The following is a 16,463-nucleotide window of genomic DNA, read 5'->3' as shown; positions in this document are numbered from 1 at the left end:
ATGAAACCAGTCAATTCTGAAGGATATCAGTCCTGAATATTCACTGGAAGGACTAATGCTGAAGCTGAAACTCCAATACTTTGGCCACCTTATGTGAAGAACTGACTCATTGGAAAAAACCAATGCTGGAGAAGATTGAAGGCAGGAGGAGAAGGGGATGACAGAGGATGAGATGGTTGGATGGCATCATCAACTCAATGGACATGAGTTTGAGCAAGCTCCAGGAGTTGGTGAAGGACAGGGAAGCCTGGTGTGCTGCAGTCCATAGGATCACAAAGAGTCGGACACAACTGAGCAACTGAACTGAACTGACGTTTAAAAGCAATCAAGCAGGAACGCTCTTCAGTCCGGAGTACTTTAATAGTTGTTCTTCCTTTCTGTGAGCCTCTTGAGAATGCTCTCAAGTAAAAGATAAATTTGACAAAATGACTAGAGACCTCATGTGTCGATAGAATCATTTTCACTTCCTCTTTTAAAGAAACAAGTAAATTATCCCTGGCCATTAATCATATTGCAGTGACAATCTAAAATGTGATTAGGGTAGATTCGATTTGCTATATTTTGAATATAAATATTGTTAAGAATTAAATGGTTATATATATATAAAGTTTGTATCTATGAGCCTCATTTAATATTTTGTAGAAATTGGAGTGGAAGTTACATTACCTGCTTCAGAGAATAGAATTATCTAAATAAATATCTAAACAGTTGTCCTTGTTAAATATTTCTCTGTGTGTATGTAATTGTTTCTCCTCAAGATTTTATATAGTAGAAATTATTTACTAATCACATTTACAGGATTTAAAATATGAGCTTTACTTTTCCTTTTTATATTTTTTAGGAGACCCGTGTACAGTATCATCTCAGTTGGAGTTAGAAGAAGCCTTTAGGCTTTATGAGCTAAACAAGGATTCTGAACTGTTGATTCATGGTAAGGAGTAGTCATTTCTTACTCTTCCTATAATCTTGGGAAATTTCTTATTTGCGTATGCCTTCCTGGATATTAAACTGTGATCATATCAGTGTTGCACAGCAAAATTTTAGCATACAATTTAAGAATCGAGTGCCCAGCAGAACCTAAGTCATCTTCTTGCAGTTTTGTAATGTATTCAAATAATAATTTCCAGAAGTAAGATGTCTTAAATGTTCTTTCTTTTGTTTAAGGGTTAACCGTGAAACTGTTTACGTAGTTACCATACACTTTAATGTGTTAAAGGTCAACAAGCCTCAGAGGTGGGCAGGGGTATAGAAAGAGAGGCTGAAACTCAGCCGTCACGTAACTGGTACACTGTAGACCTGGGTTGTATATCCAGATATTTTCATCCCAAACCTGTTCTTTTCATTCTGCCATCCTGCCCCTCAAATTTTTTATGTCATGTAGAACCCACTTAATATGATTAATATAATTGTAATACATTAGCAGTATTTCATATAACATTTTTGGGAGCCTTAGGAGACCAAACCTAAGGAACTCTTTAAAAGTTGAAACAAACACACATCTCCCTTCAGTGTAATGATTCATTTCATTACCTTGTTGTCATTCCTTTGTACTTTGCTTTACAGTGTGTTTTCTTAAAAAACAAGTTTGATTTTTGTCTTCCTTAGGAATTTGACATAGTAACTCCCAAAGTTTTTACACTCTAATTTATTGAGATCCTGGAAGAACTTTAGAAGTCATTCTTTGATCGTCTCTTTCTAGAATAAAACTACAGTGGATGTTTAAAGAAATTATGGATCCATAGTCTTGAGCAGTTTAAGTGTTGTTGCTTTTTATGCTGTATCACAGATCTGTTTTCAGAAGTTAGCTTACATTTCAACTTTTAAAAATATTTCAGGAACTGTGCTTCCCATATTCTGTGTTCTAAACCACGTCCTTTTTGTACATCACAAAGAGTTGACTAAATGTTCATAAATGTGCTGTTTCATTATATTCTCTTTAAGAATGTTTTGAATTAGCATGTTTATGGATGTGTCGTTCCTTAGACAAAGCTTATGTTTTTGTATTTGGGTATGGTTTTCAATGAAGTTTAGTATATACATCTTTTAAAAACTATCGTGGCTTACGTTTATATTTGAATACATCTTGCAATTTTAATTCTTCATCCTAGAAGATTTGTTACTACAATAAAGATTTAAGGAAATAGTTAATGACTTCTCTATGACAAAAAAGTCAGTTGGTGATGTAATAGGGACAGGAATGAGTAATTTGAGCTTCTAATACATTATTTATGGATGGTGCTTTAATAAGAACTTCTTTCATTATAGCCTTGGTAAAATGGATCCCTTCCAAAAATCATACTGACCATATACTAAAATACCTTATGTCACGAGAGGCTCTTGACATTTTGATCAACTTATATGATTTTTTAATTTAAAATTCTGTATAATTTGTATGTTTTTAAACATGCTGTATTAATTTTAATTTGTTGTCTTTCAGTATTCCCTTGTGTACCAGAACGTCCTGGAATGCCCTGTCCAGGGGAAGATAGTAAGTGTTTATCTACATCATACCTTTGAGCAGAGTTATTTATGATAAAATGGCACAAGTGAAATGAAATCAGAACTAGAACTTTTAATTAATTTCTTTTCTTTTCCATTCTTAAGTCTAATTGAGAATAGATTAGCACACTGCCTAAATTCTCTACTTTTGCTAGATCAAAATCAGGCAGTTAAAAAAAAAAAAGCAGGTAGTTTTTGATTACAACTTACTGATAATCGTCTATTGTGCATTTGAAAGGAAAATTAAGTTCATTATAAGTCATTTCTTGTTTTTTAATTTTGGAAATTTTCAAACCTTAGGAGAAGTTTAAAAAACATAGAAACATTGAAAACAAAGATACCCATATATCCTTTACCTAGATTCACCAGTTATTAACATTTTCTATGTTTGCTTTATCTCTGTATCTGTGCACACATATACATACATGTATATACACAACAAACACTTATTTTTATTTTTTTGCTGTATCATTTTAGAGTAAGTAGTTGACATGACACTTTACCTCTAAATGCTTTATCATGAATCCTTAGGGACTGCTATGGGACTTTCTTTTGAATATCTAATCCACTGCTTAACATTAATGAGATGAGCTGAAAGAGTCAGACAACTCTTCAGTCTGATGGAATTTGAAAATGCAAGCTTACGTATCAGTTCAGTTCAGTCGCTCAGTTGTGTCCAACTCTTTGGGACCCCATGAACTGCAGCACGCCAGGCCTCCTTGTTCATCACCAACTCCCGGAGTTTACCTAAACTCATGTCCATTGAGTCAGTGATGCCATCCAACCATCTCATCCTCTGTTGTCCCCTTCTCCTCCTGCCTTCAATCTTTCCCAACATCAGGGTCTTTTCAAATGAGTCAGGTCTTTGCATCAGATGGCCAAAATATTGGAGTTTCAGCTTCAACATCAGTCCTTCCAATGAACGCCCAGGACCGATTTCCCTTAGGATAGACTGGTCGGATCTCCTTGCAGTCCAAGGGACTCTCAAGAGTATTCTCCAACACCACAGTTCAAAAGTATCAATTCTTCGATGCTCAGCTTTCTTTATAGTCCAACTCTCACATCCATACATGACCACTGGAAAAACCATAACCTTGACTAGACGGACCTTTGTTGACAAAGTAATGTCTCTGCTTTTAAATATGCTATCTAGGTTGGTCATAACTTTCCTTCCAAGGAGTAAGCGTCTTTTAATTTCATGGCTGCAATCACCATCTGCAGTGATTTTTATCACATTATTACTTTTGATATATGGTATAATTTATAGGTTATAGATATTAAAGAACCCATTTTTATTTGTGGTTTCTGCACATATCCATGACTTTAGAAGGAATAGTGGTAAATGTTTTGTTTTCTATTAAGTGAAATAGCTCTAAACTTTTAATTCTGTAACTCTTTATGCAACTTGGTAAAAAGGAAAAATTAAAGAACTAGGTGTTTCTATATAGAGTTGTGGCTGTGTACTTTATAGACTGGAGAAGGAAATGGCAACCCACTCCAGTATTCTTGCCTGGAAAACCCCATGGACAGAGGCGCCTGGTGGGCTACAGTCCATGGGGTTGCAAAGAGTCGCACACGACTTAGTGACTGAACAACAATAACAACTTAATAGGAAGGTGGGGAAATATAAGGAGTAGGTAGGGCTCTGAAGGAATAGTGAAACACTTAGGTTTGGGTTCAGCTAGGAGTATTTTACTGGATTTCCGGTGGCAGATGGGTTACAGCCAGCATGGGCTGCCTTCACAGAGGTGTTGGAAAAGCAGCTGTCCTCTCTTTGCCCAGGTGAGAGTTTTGAAAGTCTTGTCATTGTAGCAAGTCTTGCTTGCACAACCCCATGGGTCCAAATCTATTACGAGTCTGTAGTACACTTCCCAGATAAAATGTCATTTCCTAACTTTTCATTATATTTCATGCTCACATTGCCACTTTAAAATTTGCTGGTGGAGATTTTGATATACTCCTCCTTGGTATAATTAATATTACTAAACTAGAGCATGAAGGAAAATTGATAACCGTTAAGGTGATCTCCTTTTTTAGGTGGCTCTTTTAATTCCTAGACAACATTAACATGTTTAAATCTGAGATATATCAAGTTGTATAGTTCATGAAAGTTTCTTAAATAAGATACTCTTAGTTTAAGATAGTAACAAACTTTCTTCTTTGGTTATTCCTAACAAAGTAAATAATTAAAAATAAAAGCATACATATTTGAGGTTCTGTATTAGGGTTTCCCTGGTGGCTCAAATGTTAAAGAATCTGCTTGGAATGGTGGGAGGCCCAGGTTTGATCCCTGGGTTGGGAAGATCTACTGGAGAAGGAAATGGAAACCCACTCCAGTATTCTTGCCTGGAGAATTCCACGGACAAAGGAGCCTGGCAGGTCCCAGTCCTTGGGGTCCCAGAGAGTCGGACGTGACTAAGCATGACTAACACACACGCATGTTAGTGGCTCAGAGGTGAAGAATTCGCCTGCCAGTACAGGAGACACAGGAGGTGGGGGTTCAGTCCCTGGGTGGGGAAGATCCCCTGGAGGAGGAGATGGCAACCCATCCAGTATTCTTGCCTGGAATAAGAATACCCAATCCAGTATTCTTGCCTGGAAAGTCCCATAGACCGAAGAGCCTGGTGGACAGCACACACATTATGCTTCTCAGGATTTCTATTTCAGAGCATTTTACCTGTTTTATTCTTTATTAATTTTAAATAATAGACCCAGTGCTGTATTTGCTTTAAAATGAGTTTAGAAAGCTAATGGACTCTCCACAGTATTTCTATTACTGTGGAATGACTAAATAGGAAATATATGTAATAGTGATTGATTTAACCAAAATTACACTGGTAGAGTTGATTTGATCTCATGGAACCTCTTAGTTTGTTTAGGGAAAGTATTTAGAGTATTTAAAAATATAAAAGCCATTGAATGAAAGATTGTTGTGGAAGAAAATATTCTTGTGGTTACAAAATGTTTGTTATACAGTACTATACTTATAAAACGAAGAAAACTAGCCATCACTGTCTTTAATAGAGTGATTGAATACCTTGTAGGAGTCAACAATCTCACATTTGTATATTCCTTGATGTGATGCAGTAAGAAATACACATCGCCTATGTGTTATTTTTGCCAAAAGTATTTAATATGTGGGAAGTGTTACAGATCTGTATTAGATTTGAGTCTAGTTAGGAAACAGACAAATCCAGAGTGTAGGACTTAAGATAAAACAGCTGCCTAAACTTTTTCAACATGATAAAAAACAAACAACAGTAAATGAGACAGAGTGATTGGTTTAGCATATATTAAAGAGACAGAAAAGGTATAGTAACGAAATGCAATGCCTAAATCTTGACTGGATCCCGGAGACAAAAAGAAAACTGAAAGATACTTTTCAGGCAAATGGGAAATTTGCATATGAACTGTATATTAGATGTTACTGAATTAATGTTAACTTTCTAAGACACCGTAATGGTATTGTGGTCAAATAGAATTAGGGGGAGTGTCTTTAATCTCAGGCCGTGGATACTTGGATATTTAAAGGTGAACTGTTACGATGTCTGCAATTTATTTTTAAATGATTCATTAAAAAAGTGTATGTGTAAATAGAGAAGAAAGCAAATGTGGCAAAGTGATTGTAACTGATAAATGTGGTTGAAAGATGAAGGCATTTATTGTTCTATTCTTTCAACTTCTCTGTGGGCTTACAATTTTTTCAAAATTAAAAGGGAAAAAATAACAGAAAAGCAGTAATAGTTTTTCAAATATTTATACTCCATGGGCTTTATTTTCATCTGATCTCTTGATGAATCTATTTTATTTTTTCACTTTCAGGTTTTTAATCAATATATTTTTTTTGTAGTGAATATCATAAAAAGTCATAGACTTTATTATAAAATGACTTATAATCACACTTGCTCTTTTTTAAAAACTTTTAATCTCTGTTTAGAATCCATTTACAGACGAGGTGCACGCCGCTGGAGAAAGCTTTATTGTGCAAATGGACACACTTTTCAAGCCAAGCGTTTCAACAGGGTAAACCTTAGTTTGCTGAATGTTGATAATTGGAGAAATCTGTTTTTTTCCTCTCTACTGTTACTCCCTTCTAAAGGAGTAAGTAAAGAGTTAGTTGCTCAGTCACGTCCGATTCTTTGCAACTCCATGGACTGTAGCCCGCCAGCCTCCTCTGTCCATGGAATTCTCCAGGCAAGAATACTGGAGTGGGTTGCCATTCCCTTCTCCAGGGGATCTTCCCGACCCAGGAATCTGAGGCTCCTGCACTGCAGGCAGATTCTTTACTGCCTGAGTCACCAGTAGGGTGACCTATAATTCCCAGTTTGCCCAGTGTAGTGCATTTGCTATCTTGAAGTACTTTTTAATAGCATCTCTTGACTCTTAAAAATGTTCCAGATTGAATGATTAGTTATATGATTACCATAGCTGTAAGAAAACTGGATATTTTGAATATAATTCAAGACAGCTAAAAAATAAGCAAGGTTTAGTTTGCAGACCATTTACTATTGGGTTTTTTTCTTTAGTTTTCTCTGTTTTAGAAAATGATCTTTGCAGACACTTACCTAGTTTTTACTATGTACCATGCACTCTTCTGAATGCTTGACATGTACTGCTCCACTCAGCTTAAGGGATCTTAAGTTCTGCAACTAGGGATCAAACCCGTGCCCCCTGCAGTGGAAGCACAGAGTCTTAACCACTGGACCACCAGGGGAGTCCCTATTTTCCATTTTAGAGATGAAGAAACTGAGGTGCAAAATAGTCAAATAACTTGCCCAAGATAACCCAGCTAGTAAGTGACAGAGCCAAGGTTTGAAAGCAGTCTTTCTCCAGAAGTCCATGTTTTTACCTACTCTTGACAACTACAAATATATGGATTCCATTTCCATTCTAACTGTGCTGAGTTCTCAGTTCATTAATGTAATAGAAGCCACCACCTGAGGTTCCCAAATTCCTATTCCCAGTTGCAGAGATATTTTAAAAGTTTTGAAGTGAAAAGTCACTTTAGATGTTGCTGCATAAGACATGTTTGACCTCTGAACAGTCTAGAAGGTTTATGTTTGCTTGAGAGTCCTTGCACAGGTTTTCTGCCATGTTTTTCAAGTTTAATTCACTTTTCCTATTTTCATTACTCTGAACCTAATTAGAAAAAGACTGAAAATCCATGGACTTAGGAAACGTCATGGTTACAAATTTCACTGTCTCTTTAAAACAAGCTCTATTTTCTGTTTATTTCCCATGACCATCATAGCTTTAAGTTGTGTATGATGAAGGAATTTGAGTTAGAGAAGAAAACTACTTATTTCACTGTTCTATGAGCAAACTGTTGGGAAAGTTTATGATGTGTTTTTTGTTAATTAAAAAAAAATACTGTTGAATTAATCTCTCCAGCGTGCGCACTGTGCCATCTGCACTGACCGAATTTGGGGACTTGGACGTCAAGGATATAAGTGTATCAACTGCAAGCTCCTGGTTCATAAGAAGTGCCACAAACTTGTCACAATTGAATGTGGGCGGCATTCGTTGCCACCGGTAAGACACCATTGTCTAATTTTTCTTTGATAGAGGATTTTTTATAACTCTGCTAGAACATAAGACTAAAACAGGGGAACGTTAAGGAATCAAAGCTCAACAGTGTTGTTACAGAATGTGACTAGGAACACTTTAGGAGTACAGTTAACATATTGTGAATTTGGAATTAGATTACTACAAATTTGTTTATAGGATATGGTTAACTTCTTTGTTTGACCTGCTGTAAAATCCTTTGGTCTAAATTAGAAAAATGTAAGGAGAATCATTTAAAAGCTATGTTTTTCTTCTTTTAGCTACTCTTCAGTCTAAGCTCCCATTATTGTAGCATCTGTACTAAGCATAAAGCAGGTGAGAAGAGTCAGAGGCTTCCTGTTTGCTATGTGAAGTGTGAGATAATGGGGAAGTTTTTGCACTTAAAATTTTTGTTTTTCACTTTCTATTTTAAATATGAAATTAAAACGTGTTCATCATAGAAAAAAGATGAATAAAAAACTTAAATAAATATCCTCCATTAAATCTACTATGTAAAGGTAATGGTCATTTGGTGCATATTCTTCCAGAGCTATGCAAATTTATATGCATAAAGATTTAAAATCCTTCTATATTAAAAAATTTGTAAACATATATAAGACCTGATGGAGCAGTATAATGAACTTTCATATACCAGTTATCCAGCTCCAATAGTTACCACCTCACGACCAATCTCTGCCCATACCCAGTTAGCCTGAACTCATTGTATAGTATTTTGGTGTGTTTTTTTTTTTTTTCATCCTATAGTATTTTGAAACAAATTCCTCTTTTTGCTCTGCATCTGCACTTACTGGACTACTGGATTCTTCAGCCTGGATCCACCAGGGGGTTGTGAGGGGGCGGTGAAGTTGTCAAATATCCATTGAGACAATGTTCAAAATTTTGGTTGTCACATAAATGTTGTAATTTTGTTTTCATAATTTTCATTAGGAATCAGGATCTAAATTAAATTCATATTTACAATTGATACATCTAAGATATTTTTAAATTTACTGATTCTTCCCTCTCTCTCTCTTTCCCTTACAATTTAATTGTAGAAGAAATAGTGTTATCATTTAAAGTGTTTCAGAATCTTTCTCTTGCTTCTTCATGGTTATGTTTAAAATGGTCTCCTGTCCTCTTTATTTTCTGTGTGTTAACAGTTGAATGTGAAGAGGTTTGATTAGATTATGATTTTTGGTTTTTTTGTGAGTTGTTTTGAGATTACTTCATAGAAGGTGGTGTGTTTATCCATCAAAAAGCATATAATGTTTTTATGTCTTGTTCTTTTACACACTTTTTAACAAAAATAAGACTTTGTGTTTACCCTGTTTTCTAACCCATTTTTCTTGCTGAACAATATATTTTGTTCATCTTTCTGTACCTATATATTCTTCATTTTTTTGCACATTTTTTTTGTGTCTTTACCATAATTTATTTAACCAGTTCCCTATTTGAGTTGTTTTCTACATTTTCCTATAAGGAAAATCATAGTAAACTTCCTGATAGATTAATCTTATTATTTCCTTAAGGCTGCAGAAGTAGAATTACTGGATTAAAAGATGAGCATTTTTTAAAAGATCTGCATTTGTCTTTTTTTTTTTTTTTTTTCTTTTTACTTGCAATGCTAGTGATAGAACCAAAGGCAGATATCTATATCAAACAGGAGAAACGTAAAGGAAACTAAACAATTTTATGTAATCACGTGGCCGTGATCCTATACAGTAAAATGGAAATTCAAAGGACATGATTTTTCTGAATGCAGGAGACCCCGGTTTCATTCCTGGGTCGGGAAGATTCCCTGGAGAAGGGACAGGCTACCCACTCCAGTATTCTAGCCTAGAGAATGCCATGGACTGTATAGTCCATGGGGTCACAAAGAGTCAGGCACAACTGAGCCACATTCACTTTCACATGCGGATATTATTAAAAAAAAAAAATGTGGTAACAGATCTAGAACCTTTGGCAAGCTAACGAATGAGTAATATAAATATCAATAATCAACTTTGTCCTTCATGGTGATTACCATCCGATATTTGCTTTGAGAGCACTTGAACTCCTCATTGTTAAAGAGAAATAATCCTTTCCTCTCTGAAACATTTGTGAACCATTCAGTTGGGTGTGGTGAATAAAATACTTAAGGATCTAATACATAAAAATGCAATAGGCAAAGCACATTATTTTTTCGCTCCCTTTCTCAAAGGATGGAATATTTTGTATTTGCCCTGATTTTATGTCTTGACTTCATGTACCATTGTATAGTGACATTTTTAGTTGAAATACAGTAGGACTAAAAATATTGATATAATACTAATAAATCATGTTGGTATGTGTGGTTGTCACATGTGGATTCACAGGAGATTTAAATTCACAGTTGTCAACGTAAAGGATTCATGCTATTTAGCTTCTTCATGAATCTATACCATGAAGGAAGAGCTTTTCGCAACACATTTCACTGAGGGAACTACAGGGATGATAGGCATAATACTATGTGTCAGTTCATGGATTTCTAAGCATTGCTCACAATACAGATCTGATTTTCAACATCAGGGTTTTTTCATTGTCCTTGAACAGCATTTGTTTTTCTGTTCAGTTCAGTTCAATTCAGTCGCTCGGTCGTGTCCGACTCTTTGCGACCCCCATTGAACCGCAGCACGCCAGGCCTCCCTGTCCATCACCAACTCCCAGAGTTTACCCAAACTCGTGTCCATTGAGTTGCTGATGCCATCTAACCATCTCATCCGCTGTCATCCCCTTCTCCTCCTGTCTTCAGTCTTTCCCAACATCAGGGTCTTTTCAAATGAGTCAGCTCTCCAAAAACTGGAGTTTCAGCTTCAACATCAGTCCTTCCGATGAACACCCAAAACTGATTTCCTTTAGGATGGACTGGTTGGATTTCCTTGCAGTCCAAGGGACTCTCAAGAGTCTTCTCCAACACCACAGTTGAAAAGCATCCATTCTTCTGCGCTCAGCTTTCTTTATAGTTCACCTATATATTCCAGACGAAGTTCAAGGGAAGCTGTGATGCTCCACTGCCCTTGAAGGAGTCCACGTGGAATGAAGAAGCACTGTGGGAAGTCTGTTAGTAACCATCATGCCTTGGGTCTGTGGTCCGCACCCCTCCGCTCCGCTCACTGGATGCCGATCCATGGGGACCCAGGAGCGCACGAAATGCTGCATTTGTCTTTCTAAGTTGTCTTTTAAACAGGGGTCCCCAGGCTCCTAATGCCTGATCTAATACCTGATGATCTGAGGTGGAGCTGATGTAATATTAATAGAAATAAAGTGCACAGTAAATGTAATGAGTGTGAATCATCCCGAAACCCTCACATGCTGGGTCTGTGAAAAAATTGTATTCCATAAAATCAGTCCCTGGTGCCAAAAAGGTTGGGGACCACTGTTTTAGATTGATTATAACATATTTATTCTTAGTACCTGCTCTGGACATTGTGAAAGTAGGTTTTAACTGGTAGCTCATTGATAGTAACATTATTTAGCTAGTTCAAAAAAGTTTACAAATGGATTTATGGTTAGAGAGGTTGAAAGCCAATCTTAACAACAGCAGAAAGCCAGAAATTGTGAAAATAATTTATCCAGATTACTGATATATTCTTGAGTATTCTTAGTCAGTGGAATGACTTGTGTGAGTTCATAAATGCAGAAGGATTTAAAAGGGACTGAAATTAATTTTGGTTTTTCTGCGATCTGTAAAATGTGGCTAACATTACCTCATTCATAGGAATGTTGTATTGTTTCATGTAATACAATTAAAAATAAATTGTATATAGTAGTATAATCCTTACTAAGTTACATTTCAAATTTAAATTTTAATATGCTGTGTCTCATCAAAATGATATTGTTTCTGGATTTATGGAAGTATTGATATTTGATAAGAGTCCACTAAGTTACTGTGTCTTTGGAAATGATTGTAGGAACCAATGATGCCCATGGACCAGTCATCCATGCACTCAGACCACGCACAGACAGGTAAGAATGACGGTGGCACAAGCTACTGCTCATTAAGAAAGTGTCACCTAAAGACTTCTGTATGTGAATCTTTCGCCTAAATGTAAAGACATTTATATTCTTCCCAAATAAAAGCTAAGTAACCATGCTGCTAAGCTGCTAAGTCACTTCAGTCGTGTCCGACTCTCTGCGACCCCATAGATGGCAGCCCACCAGGCTCCGCCGTCCCTGGGATTCTCCAGGCAAGAACATTGGAGTGGGTTGCCATTTCCTTCTCCATGTAACCATATTTTGGGGATTTAACATCAATCACAGTATTTAACATATATGTTTGGCATTTTTAAAAGACAACTATGTAAACTACAGCAAATGACTGTTTCCTTTAATTCCAATAAATTTCTTTGAGACCTCTTTATATACCAAATCTATTTTTTTTCAATAATGAAGACGTATTGATTTTGTGGACTGTTGACTCTATTCAAGTGACATTTTAAAATAAAACTCTATTATGAGATGAAGAAATGATGTAAAAGATACAGAGATGCTGTATCAAAAATTCAAGAAAGATCATGTGAGTTCACATGTCTAGTAGATACAAAACCTTTAGTATGTCTCTGAGAAATTTGGAGAGCAATTACATGGGACATGGCAGCCTGATCTGGGATGAATCAAGAAAAAGGGACTTTTTCTAGAAGGACAGAATGTGGCATCTTCTTCATGGAAGAAGCTAGTTATATGAAATGTAGGTTTTTTTGGCCCCAGCTGCTTTAAGGAATAGAAACCTGGAATCCAATCTAGTCTAAACTAGAGACCCTCCATCTCTTATGTCTCAGTCATACTAATATAATTAAATAGGGTTTAGAGGGTTACCCTTTTAGAAGGAATTTGTAAAGAAGAAAAATATATTTTAAAATAGCAAAAGTGTTTGTTAAAATCAGTAGTCGCTATTGATTGGTTCGTTCTCTTTACCCTCATTAGAGATTAGAATTTAACTGATATTTATGTATAATTTGTTATTAATAGGACAGATATTCAGTTTTAAATGATGAACAATTATTGAAAAATAAAAAGTAAGAAAAATGAGAAAATTTTGTGTAACTTAGTTAATGTGTACTGTGTTTTTCTTCTTCTTTTTTTTTAAATGTTTGGGATTGGGTTTTTAGTAATTCCATATAATCCTTCAAGTCATGAGAGTTTGGACCAAGTTGGTGAAGAAAAGGAGGTAAGATAATTAGTCTTATGGTACATTATGTCATCAGCTTTTTAATAACACGTGACAGTTTAAAACCATGACAGATTGACTTGCTTAAATTTTAGGTCATACTGGAAAAATATAGGGATGATTTTTAATGATTCTAGAGTTTTATTCTGATTTAATTTGTTAATTAAATTACTAAAATCATTTAAATCAAACAGTCTGGTGTGGTGGGATAACTTATTTTCATTTTAAGGTAGCATAATCTAAAAATTATAATGTACTTAAGAATGGTGTTTCAAAATACTTGGTAGTATTGTTTAAAAATCTCGATCCTTCCATTTTACAGACTAATGGTTTATTTAAAGTATAAATAATTAAACATCTTAACTGCCCATCTTTTTTTCTGACTGTTAAACAGTTTATCAGTTTTTTAAACAGTTTAATTTAAAATGTTGAATTAAAATGATAACCAATTTTTTAAAAAAAGCTTATGGTAAGATTTAGCATGCTTCACACGTTTCACTCCCACTTTGACTTCTGAGAAACAACCTTTTTTAATCTTTTCTAGTTGTGTCCACAATGTGTTTATCCCTTTCTTTTTCAGGTTTTTCAACTTTATATACTTCTGGCCACGAAAGGTTTAAACTAGTATACTGTGTTGTGCTGTGCTAAGTCGAATCAGTTGTGTCTGGCTTTTTGCGACCCTATGAACTGTAGCCCACCTGGCTCCTCTGTCCTTGAGAGTCTCCAGGCAAGAATACTGGAGTGGGGTGCCATGCCCCTCCTCCAGGGGATCTTCCCCACCTAGGGATCGAACCCATGTCTTACATCTCCTGCATTGGCAGGCAGGTTCTTTACCACTAGCACCCAAACTAGTATACTGCCTCCTCCTTTTCTCTTTCCATTGTTTGATAAGTGTATTATGTTTTACTCTGGGTTACCTTTTTATTATGGAAAATGTCAAGTATCAATAAAAGTAAACAGAATACTATAACAACCCTCTGTGTCCATTACCCAGTTAAAACAATTGTTTGTACATGTTTTGTCTACCAGCTTCTTTCACTCCCTTTGGCTTAGATGGTAAAGAATCTGCCTGAAAATGCAGGATACCCAGGTTCAATCCTGGGTCAGGAAGATCCCCTGAAGAAGGGAATGGCAACCCGTTCCAGTATTCTTGGGCTTCTCTGGTAGCTCAGACAGTAAAGAATCTGCCTGCAATTTGGGAAACCTGGGTTTGATCCCTGGGTTGGGAAGATCCCCTGGAGAAGGAAACGGCTACCCACTGCAGCATTCTGGCCTGGAGAATTTCATGGACAGAAGCGCCTGGCAGGCTGTAGTCCATGGGGTTGCAAAGAGTCGGACATGACTGAGCGACTTTCACTTCTCTCACTCCTGTACTGTTTTGAAGCACATCTGTTGGTTACCTGTTTAGTCTCCTATCCCAGTTTCTTGTATCTCTTTTAGTTTGTTTGACATTCTTTTGCTGTTTTATTACTAGTTGTTCTAGGGATTGCATCTTACACCCTTAACTTACTTAAATTCAATACAGATTATTAATAATATGTTTACCATTTTCCAGGATATCAAGGACCTTAGGGCACTTTAAATTCACTCATGCTCACTTCTTGCCTTTAGTGCTTTTTCTGTCCTATTTTAAAATTCTGCATGTGTGTGTTAGTGTTTCTGAACAGTCAGTCCTTACTTTGGTTTATCCATATCTTATTCTTTTGTTCTGTGTCCTTCCTGTGTGTCTGCTTCCATATGAGATCATCTTTCTTCCTGAAAAACTCAGTGTTTCCTTTAGTGAGAATTTCCTTAGTTTTTGTTTGTCTGAAAATGTGTTTCTTTCACTTTCATTTTGAAGGCTATTTTTCAGGCTTTAGGATTGTAGAACATCGGGGGTGAGGGGGGTTTGGGCCCTTTAAAAGGTGACTTTCCACTGTTTTCTGGCTTCTGTCATTTCATTCAGACTTATTATTGTTTATGTGAAGAAACTGTTACCTTCACTCCATTTGATTCTCTTTTATGGTTTCCTATTAACCATACTTAGTCTATACATTGCTTTATCTTTTTTACCATTTTCTGCATTCTTAATCTGCCCTAATCTGGTTTCTTTCACTCCTGTTCATTTATCCTTGTTTCCCAAGTCACATTATTATTTCTGCATTTTCTTTTGAATCATCATTCTCCTTCAGTTTTCATAATACTTCCCTCCCACCCAATTGGTGCTTACTAGTTTATCTTTCTGAAAAGTTGCTCCTTGCTTTTGTTTATACTCTTCACTTCAGAGAATTCACACTTAATTCTCATGCGTACATCTGGTTGTATGCTGAGAATTTTGCAGGCATCTAATAAAAGATTATCTTTAGTCTTCTTTGTGAAGAATCAGAAGCCTAAGTTTCTGGTTCTGAATGATTTACAGGGCTGACTGTCATTCCAAAGAAGGCTTGATATTGTGTAAATAAGAATGTTTTACATTAGCTGAGCTGCCTCATGCTTGCTTTCTGCCTGTAGTTTTAACTCAGCTTTCATACATTAAGCTCCTAGCAGACTCATCTTGATGAGTAACTTCTCACTGTAACTTCTAACTTCAGTGTGAAAAACTGAGCTCATTATCTCATCAACTCTGCCAGTCTTATCCTGTGCTCACACTTTCTTTTTCTATGTGATACCTCCAATCTCCTGGTCACCAAAGTTAGTGTCATTTTTTTTTTTTAATGCTTATATCTTCATTGCCTCCGTTCCCCAAAATTATCAGATTCTTTTAAAGACATCTTTTAAAGTTTCCCAGGTTTCAGCTTCTTCTCCATTCCAAACACCACCCCTCTGACCTCAACTCATGAATTTATCCTATCTCTTAAGTAGTGCGATTCTATCATTTGGGTTGATGTAAGAAAATAATTAAGAATTTAAATCAGAAAATATTTAAACATCTTACAGGTATATCTAGGTGTTAGAAGTATATTTTGTTATGCAAAATACTTCAGGTATAGCTCTTTGATATAAATGTCCTCAACAGGCAATGAACACCAGGGAAAGTGGCAAAGCTTCTTCCAGTTTAGGTCTTCAGGACTTTGATTTGCTCCGAGTAATAGGAAGAGGAAGTTATGCTAAAGTACTGTTGGTACGATTAAAAAAAACAGATCGTATTTATGCAATGAAAGTTGTGAAAAAAGAGCTTGTCAATGATGATGAGGTAAGCACAATGATGTTTTATTACCTCTAAACTATTACATTGGCTTAAGCGTATGATATCAGA

General features: G+C 35.9%; 1 protein-coding gene across 2 annotated transcripts in view; it reads left to right on the top strand.

Moving 5' to 3' along the window:
• PRKCI (protein kinase C iota) overlaps positions 1-16,463 on the top strand; it is a 70,816-nt gene that overhangs the window by 33,173 nt on the left and 21,180 nt on the right. For both annotated transcript variants that reach the window (XM_019959726.2, XM_070792002.1), the window contains 7 exons: positions 842-931; positions 2,438-2,488; positions 6,437-6,522; positions 7,891-8,031; positions 11,973-12,027; positions 13,170-13,228; positions 16,224-16,400. In XM_019959726.2, the coding sequence (XP_019815285.2) occupies positions 842-931; positions 2,438-2,488; positions 6,437-6,522; positions 7,891-8,031; positions 11,973-12,027; positions 13,170-13,228; positions 16,224-16,400 (659 nt within the window). The remainder of the gene's footprint in view (positions 1-841; positions 932-2,437; positions 2,489-6,436; positions 6,523-7,890; positions 8,032-11,972; positions 12,028-13,169; positions 13,229-16,223; positions 16,401-16,463) is intronic.

Source organism: Bos indicus, chromosome 1 (assembly GCF_029378745.1).
Source record: "Bos indicus isolate NIAB-ARS_2022 breed Sahiwal x Tharparkar chromosome 1, NIAB-ARS_B.indTharparkar_mat_pri_1.0, whole genome shotgun sequence".
NCBI classification, from domain to species: domain Eukaryota; kingdom Metazoa; phylum Chordata; class Mammalia; order Artiodactyla; family Bovidae; genus Bos; species Bos indicus.
This window is presented reverse-complemented; position numbering and strand designations above follow the sequence as displayed.